This window comes from Daucus carota, chromosome 7 (genome assembly GCF_001625215.2).
Source record: "Daucus carota subsp. sativus chromosome 7, DH1 v3.0, whole genome shotgun sequence".
Taxonomy (NCBI): domain Eukaryota; kingdom Viridiplantae; phylum Streptophyta; class Magnoliopsida; order Apiales; family Apiaceae; genus Daucus; species Daucus carota.
This window is the reverse complement of record NC_030387.2, coordinates 29,560,831-29,569,100: the sequence shown is the minus strand read 5'-3', so window position 1 is coordinate 29,569,100 and position 8,270 is coordinate 29,560,831. Positions and strand designations below refer to the sequence as shown.

The following is an 8,270-nucleotide window of genomic DNA, read 5'->3' as shown; positions in this document are numbered from 1 at the left end:
CCACCTCATTCACATCCTCCGGCTTACGGGCCTTTTTCTATAAAATTGCTGTCTATGCCCTCCCTTGAATTGGGGCCTCTTCGTAAAATATAAAAGTTGTATTGGAATACTAAAATTTAGTGGCTAGATAAACTCTTACCTCCATTTGAGACTAGTGTTAATATTTTCACCTCCCAATCTATTACAGGTTTTATTTGTTTACTACTTCTACTTAAATCAAACTCGTGAATTAGATATAATAAAAAAAAATAGATCATTTCTAAGAAATATATTATATACTAATTAGCAGGTAAATGCAAATCAACCAGTTAAATGTTGTTCTCTCGTCAATAAATTAATTCATTAATATGAATACAAATTTCTCAAAAGTAAAAATATATTTTCAAAACTCTTTCAATAATAGATAAGACGTAGATATGAACCATTACTTATATGAACTCTACATTTTTAAAAGTTCTCATGAATTTAGACCTCTAAAGAATCAACCGAATTAATAAGGATTTATAAATGATCCCAAGCTTTTTTGAATACACTATGCAATATCGGTTTTATATATATACGTTGGACTAGCTAGACTATGCAATATTTTGGGGGATGAGCTAGACACGTATTATACTCTAATAAATTAGTTTTAACCTTTTTTTTCTGCGAAATAAAATTTAATATTTAAATTCTATTAAAAAGGAAAAATTTTAAAAATAATTTCGGAAATTATATTTATATACATTTTGAAATGTGTGTCAATGAAAAAAAAAACTCTAAAGAAAATGAGAGGAGATGGAAGAAGTAATTTGAGAGTAGGAATTCAGAATACATGCATTAAAAATTCATTAAGCATCAATCTAGCTACAATTCAAAACCATCAATCGAACAGATGCTGTTCGATTAAGAGGAACCATGAGGAAAGAGTAGAACTCAACCAAGAGGAACCAGCAATAAAGAGAAGTACTTAGACACACTTATTCAGATTCGTATTTAGATTTTTAAGTCCAAGTGGTTCATAGCTTAAGAACATAATTATGAAGAAGTTTTACGAAGAGAAGTACAAGAATACCTTCTGGCTCAGACAGAATTTTACGCAGAAAAGATGACGGTCATTCAGAAAGCAAGCGACAACCACTGCTCTGCTGCTTCTCTTCTTCTTCCTCTTCGTCGCGGTCTTGGTTTTTGCAGGCTACATCAACATAGTAAGTCTTTTAGTCCACCTAAAACAAAAATTGTTGATAATTATGATAATTTATTTGACTATATCCTTATCGAATTGCAATGCAGACTGTGCATACAGGGCATTCAGCTGAAAAACCAATCATTAGTATTTCAAGAATGACAGAGACTGTCTGGCATGGAATGAGACACAAAAATGTCCGAAATCTAATCCAGTGCTGCTCAAATACATGCTGAATCATGACCCTTCAATGAACATGGCCTGCCCTGAGTACTTCCGTTGGATTCATGAAGATCTAAGGCACTGGAGAGAGACAGGGATTTCGAAAGACATGGTTGAGAGAGCTAATAGGACTGCCCATTTCCGGTTAGTGATCATAGATGGCAAGGCTTATGTAGAGAAATATGTCAAGTCTATTCAAACCAGAGACTTGTATACTATATGGGGTATTGTACAACTTTTGAGGTGGTACCCTGGGAGGTTGCCTGATCTGGATATGATGTTTGATTGCAATGATCGGCCAGTAATTCGATCAAAGGATCATCGTGGACCTAATGCATCCCCCCCACCATTGTTCCGGTATTGTTCAGATGTATGGAGCATGGATATTGTCTTCCCTGATTGGTCGTTTTGGGGATGGTGAGTTGTTGAGTACGTATTTTTGTCTGATTGGTCGTTTTGGGGTATGTTAGTTTTATATTTTTGGTGCAGGGTAGAGACCAACATAAAACCATGGGCAAATGTAGTGAAGGATATAAAGGAAGGAAACAAGAGAACCAAGTGGAAAGACCGGGAGCCCTTCGCGTATTGGAAGGGCAATCCCTCTGTGGCTGCAACCAGGGCACACCTCATGAGGTGCAATGTCACCGATAAAACAGACTGGAATGCTCGCTTGTTTGTTCAGGTACTTCTTACATATGCACCAAACACAAACACATCGGGATTTTTTATATTAAATCCCGATGTGTTAATATGGTTATGTTGCAGGACTGGAATAAAGAATCTAAGGTAGGATACAAGCAATCGAATCTTGAAGATCAGTGCACTCACATTATTTTCTTTTACATTATACATTTAGGCCTGAGATTTATAATCAGACATTTAATGCATTTGGCTTTAAAGTACATAGAAGGATGGGCTTGGTCAGTAAGCGAAAAGTACATACCGGCATGCGACTCTCCAACCTTATTCGTTACACCGCGCTTCTATGATTTCTTTACAAGAGGCATGGTACCATTGACACATTATTGGCCTATCAGAGACAGAGATAAATGCAGATCTCTCAAATTTGCTGTTGAATGGGGAAATAATAATACCGAAAAGGTAACCTCTATTTGTTTTTTTACTGTCAGAAGCTATGATTGATGCCATTTTTATGATTATGCTGTCGTTATGAGTCATTTACAGGCACAAGCCATTGGCAAAGCATCGAGTCGCTTCATCCAAGAGGAACTGAAACAGGAATATGTGTATGATTACATGTTCCACCTGCTTAACGAATACGCAAAACTACTGAAGTACAAGCCTAGCATACCTCCGAATGCTATAGAACTGTGTCCGGAAACAATGGCATGCCTTGCTGGTAGTGATTACAACAAATTTATGATGGCCTCCTTGGTGAATTCTCCGAGGGATTCAGTTCCATGCACCATGCCTCCTCCCTATGATGCTCAAGCTCTAAAAGCATTCATCGATACTCAGATTGGATCAACAAGGAAAGTAGAGGCTTGGGAAAATGAGTACTGGGAAAAACTTAACAAAAAGCAATGAGATTTTAAACTTGTTAACTTGCTTAACAAAACTAGAGCAGAAGACTTAAATTAGGCTGTGCTTCAATTGAATGGAAAATAAAATGAGTCGCTTCTTCTCTCTGCTATGTTACCAAGAACTTAATTCAATTTTTATTAGTAGATGTAGCATTTTGCATTATTAAGCAATAGCTTAAGGCTTTTACCCTACAGGGGAAATCTGGAAATGTGCATAGCCACCCAAACATATAATCTTTCTTTCAAGTTGTCCAGAAAGAGGTAATATGCATATCTCCAACGGCGGTTTAGTACTAATGTTCCGATGAAACCCCAAAATGTAGCGCTGAAACCAAGCACAATACTGACATACAGCCATCTCTCATATTCACTGTCATCTCCATCATCTTCATACTCTTCAACTGACGGTTGGACGTGATCAGCTGGTTCATCTCCCGGACATATATCTGTGAGTGGTTTACCACAGAGTCCTCTGTTTCCCTGGTATGTGGAGATACTGAATCCCTGGAGTTGAGTGCCAGAGGGAATTCTTCCCAAAAAATTGTTGTTTGAGAGATTTAAGAATGCAAGAAAATTTAATCCTGACATGCTTAGAGGAATTTCACCTGTAAATTTGTTCGCGGACAAGTCTAGGCTTTCTAACGCTTTCAATTGGCCAATCTCCAGGGGAACAGCTCCATGAAGCCCATTTCCAGACAAATTCAGTCCCTTGAGTTCGACAAGTCTGGTTATACCTATGAGATTCGACAGTCTACATATTTCAAATGGTATTCTTCCATATAATCTGTTTGATTTTAAGATCAGAGCATACAAATGCATTAGGTTTTCCCCAATCCATAAAGGCACCTTTCCTGATAGCTTATTTAACCCGAAATCTACAAAACCAAGGCTGCTGCAGTTTCTCAAAGAGGCAGGCAGTTCACCATAGAGCATATTGTTCCTCAAAATCAGTGTCTCCAAAGAAGCTAGATGACCTATCGACTCTGGAATCGTTCCAGAAAAATTGTTATATCCCAAGTTAAGAAACACTAGACCTTGAAAGTAGATCCAGTTATCAGGAAGTGTGCCAGACAATTGGTTATGTGAGAAATCAAGAAACCTTAAGGATATATCCTTAACAACTGATAGGGAAAGGAGTGTTCCTGAAAATCTGTTTCGAGATAGATTTATCTTTGAACACTTTGTGGGAATTGGTGGTAGTGGTCCATCAAAGAAATTTGAACTCAAATCTATCTCTCTAATATGGCCATCTTTCCAAGGAAACTTACCGGTGATTTGGTTGGAGGACAGATTTAAAAGGGACAAGCTGCTTGAGATATTCCAGAACCACATAGGGATGGTATCTGAAATTTGGCTGTTAGAGATGTCGAGATGATCAATGTACTCTTGATTTCGAATCCAGTTGGGAAATTTTGGCCCCAATTTGCATGATGCCAAAGAAAGTTTCCGAAGCTGGAAAGGAGGAAGCCATTCTGAGCTGAGCTCAAAAGTCAGAGAATTATATGATGTGCTCATATACCCTAAACTTGTGAGATTGGACAAATGTGCCTCAGAGATTGTACTGTGGATAGAGTTCATTGAAAGATCCAGCTCTATAAGATGGGAGAGTTGTCCAGTTGACTTAGTCTCCCATTCTGTAAGTTGATTGCCACGAAGTCGCAGTTCTTGCAAAGATGAACATCCAGAAAAATCAGGAAGATTTCTAGAAAACTCATTACCATCAAGATATAGTATTTCCAAAGATGAAAATCCTGTAAAATCAGGTAAAGAGCCTCTAAGATGGTTATTGGACAAATCCAAAAATACTAAACCTGAATAGTGCTCAAAAGCTGTTGGTAGATATCCATTTAACTCATTGGAGGTTGCTTGAAATTTTCTGAGGGATGAGACTTGTGTAATATCAGGCAGTGATCCAGTAAGTTGGTTTTCAGATACAAACAATTCTTCCAAAAGAGCTAAGGGTCCTAATAAAAGATCTTCAAGGTTCCCAGTGAGATTGTTGGAACTGAAATCCGCAACTTTCAAGCTGGATAAGTTATGCAATGATTTCGGAAGCACACCATTAAGATGATTTGCAGAGAGATCCAGATAAGTTAGGTCAGTCAAAAGAGAAAAAGAAACTGGAATTGGGCCATTCAAGAGGTTGTGACCAAGATTAAGATGAGTTATAGCAGCCATATGACCAAAAGAATGTGGAATTCTACCTGCTAACATGTTATAACTCAGGTCTAGTACTTCCAGACTGCCATGCAAGTGAGAGAGCCAATTAAAAATAGATGAATTGATGTGATTTCCTTGGAGATGAAGGGCGGAGATAGAGGTAGAGAAATTGCTTGATGTAGGAAATGGAGACGAGAGGTTACAGTAATTTAACTGCATAACTGATATGGAAGGAATTCTCTGGATAAAGCTTACCCAAATACTAGGATGGGCCATGTTGACATAACTGATATCAAGGTATACCAAATCATGTAGATTAAACAACCACTCAAAGTTCCTACTAGATGCTAAAAAATTATATCCTAGGTCAAGATGCTGCAACTTGAAGAGCTTTTCAAGCTCTTGAGGAATAACTCCAGAAAACAAAGAGTGAGAAAGATCAAGGTGCCTTAAGCTATTAAGTGAGCCAATAAACTTCGGGAGAGGACCATAAATATTACTCTGGCTGACATTCAAGTACCGCAAATTGGTGAGGTTTCCAATTTGATAGGGAATCGGTCCCCTTATATAAGTACGTGACAAATCAAGGTGAACTAACCTTGTGAGAGAGCCAATGAATTCGGGAATTTTCAGTCGTCCAAAGAATGTGCCACTGAGGTCCAAGTACTTAAGAAATGGTAAATCAAGCAACGAATGGCTGATACTAACATCGCTTCCAAATGAGTAAGGTGGGGTGTAAGGAGAAGAAAGATCAAGGTGAGTCACATGACCATTTTGATCATCACAGACAACACCTTTCCATTTGCAGCAATCTTCATCTTCATTCTTCCATGAAAGAAGGAGATCTTGTCTCTGTGTACCACTAACAACTCCTTGTTTAAAAACCAGCAGAGCTTTTCTCTCCATCTCAATGCACCTCATTGTCTTGTTGTTCATGGATGAGGTTTCTGATCCAAAAGACAATGGTTTCATGCATAGCAGAATTATCACAACTAATGCATGCAGAGGATAAATCACACTCATCCTCATAACGGTAACTGTACCAGAAATCAAGAAGGGAAATGAAAGCAGATAAATCACAGGGAGTGCGCGTAAACTTTTGGTTGCCAAATGGTGTATATTCATATCAAAGACAGCACTGAAGTAGACAAGGAACTTGGACTTCATTATCATTGACAAAATCAACTTTGTGAAAGTCTCTGGATCTGGCCGCTTTATCCTTAACTCCTAGCCATTCATAATTGAAAGCCTTGGAGTCAACTTTTAAGTAAACAGACAAAGTCATCTCTTGACAAGTGCATCTAAAGACAAAGCTGATCAAGCAGCCCTACACTTGCTCTGCATTGTCAAAAGCTCTTTGTCTACACTTGCCCTGCATAGTCTAAAGCTCTTCTCCAAAACTTAGAAATATCAACAAGATTGCACCCTGATACTAAATATGATAAAATATCTACAAGAGGCATATATTTTATTAATTGAATATATTTGTTTTCATGAAATACGCGGGTTGCAATGAAAATTAAAAAAATTGTGTAGTTACGTAATTTATATGTATATTCAATTGTAAATGAAATCTTCTTATCTTTTCCTTTGGCTGTATCAAGAAATGCATAACACGATAACTATGTATTTGCTTCTTACTGAAATAAGAGAGATAGAAAAATCTTTTGAAGAATTTAATGGAAGCAATTTCTCCAGATAGACTACAAATCTACTTATTCTTTCCCCTTAGAAGAGTGACTTGAAAAAAGAAAAAAAGTATACACTTACAATGCCAATAAAACTAGTTATTAAAAAATTACATGCAAATAGTAGCAAAGTAAAACAAAAAAAGTACTAAGTTTAGGGTCAGGAATCAAGATTACATCTTCAATTCGAAGTAAAAAGGGGGAATTCATATTTTGCCAAATTAAAAATTTTGCACAAAGTATTATATATGATCAATAAGATTTATAAGCAGACATAATACATGTAGCATGAAGGAATTTTTCAGCACACGTAAAGACCTAATACTTTCTTGTGTATGATAACTGCATATATGGTCCTTGGTCGAAGATCTGGGTACATGTTAGATTCAAGTTTTGATGCAGCTAATACAGAAATTAAATTTTTACTCAGTTAATTAGAAAAAAACTGAAATCCAAAATTTTGGAATTATACTGTCATTGCAATGAATCATGAGGAACAACTTCCAAGTATTTCAAGAGATGTATTTCTCAAGCAATTCATAAAAAGTCATTCACAGCTTCTTCATATATAAAATTAACATGTTAAATAAATATATATAATCTAATAGTACTGACAGGTACTATTGACCCTAAAACACTATAGATTGATTTCAACAATGTTTAAATCACTGAATTATGGTCCTAGCAACTAAGAAATAAATCTGAAAATTGGTTGCAGCGTTAAGTACATTATCTAGTGACAAAGTACATCAGTATAAATGCAAGAACATTAGATTGTAACTAAACTGTTTTATGCCCTTGGTTTGGCCAAGTAAATAAACAAACAGCTTCAATAACCACCATGGTCATTATACAAGCAAGCCTAAAATAATAATAAGAACATTAAGACAAAATCAGATGCGAGGCTTTTTAGTAGGTTCTTCCTCTTGAGCTTCAGATGATTCCCTTTTCCCCACCACGCAACTCATGTTTCGCTCAGGCTGTTGTGGTTGCTGCTGCTGTTGCTCCTGCACATTGTTGTTGACTCGCCCAATTTCCTCCAAATTTTTATCTGCCCAAGAACCAGCATCAAACAAATCCTCAAAGCCGAGAGATACATCAATGTTGAGCATTGGGGGCTCCATCATCAGCACATTGTCAATATTTGACCAGAAATCATCACTTAACAAATCATCCAAGTCAGTAAACACTTCGCCATCTGATAACACTGTCCCCGGATTCTGAAAACCCCCACACATACCTATCACTGGTTGGGCGGCTTCTTCATTATTCTGTCTCTGATCATCATTAGGTACTTCCAACCCCTGACCCTCAACACCAGAACTCCCCCCTGCATCAACATAACGTGGCATGCCATCGTTCAAAATTGGCCATTGGTCAGAGCCATTCCAACAAAGAGCATTCATCGGTTCCTGCAGAGTCTGATAGATCATCATCTCACTATTCTCTTCATAACATCCCTGATTCTCATAACTGAATCCATTCATACTA

At 37.2% G+C, this 8,270-nt stretch overlaps 2 protein-coding genes across 2 annotated transcripts; one reads left to right on the top strand and one right to left on the bottom strand.

Annotated features, from left to right (window-relative positions):
- The first annotated feature begins 1,323 nt into the window (after positions 1–1,323).
- Positions 1,324–3,017, top strand: LOC108193627 (uncharacterized). The gene is made up of 4 exons (XM_017360364.2): positions 1,324–1,804; positions 1,877–2,069; positions 2,153–2,488; positions 2,573–3,017. Exons 1-4 carry the CDS (start codon positions 1,395–1,397, stop codon positions 2,933–2,935), a joined length of 1,302 nt encoding a protein of 433 aa, XP_017215853.2. The 5' UTR covers positions 1,324–1,394; the 3' UTR covers positions 2,936–3,017.
- A 103-nt stretch (positions 3,018–3,120) lies between these two features.
- LOC108194883 (receptor-like protein EIX2) lies at positions 3,121–6,258 on the bottom strand. Its single transcript, XM_017361821.2, has one exon. The coding sequence runs from the start codon at positions 6,256–6,258 to the stop codon at positions 3,121–3,123; it is 3,138 nt and encodes a 1,045-aa protein (XP_017217310.2).
- Positions 6,259–8,270: the final 2,012 nt, after the last annotated feature.

Coding starts and splice junctions, on each gene's coding strand:
- LOC108193627 (XM_017360364.2), top strand. CDS start 1,395: ATGCTGAATCATGACCCTTCAATGAACATGGCCTGCCCTGAGTACTTC. Junction 1,805..1,876: donor GATTGGTCGTTTTGGGGATG/GTGAGTTGTTGA, acceptor TTTTTGGTGCAG/GGTAGAGACCAACATAAAAC. Junction 2,070..2,152: donor ATGCTCGCTTGTTTGTTCAG/GTACTTCTTACA, acceptor GTTATGTTGCAG/GACTGGAATAAAGAATCTAA.
- LOC108194883 (XM_017361821.2), bottom strand. CDS start 6,258: ATGAAGTCCAAGTTCCTTGTCTACTTCAGTGCTGTCTTTGATATGAAT.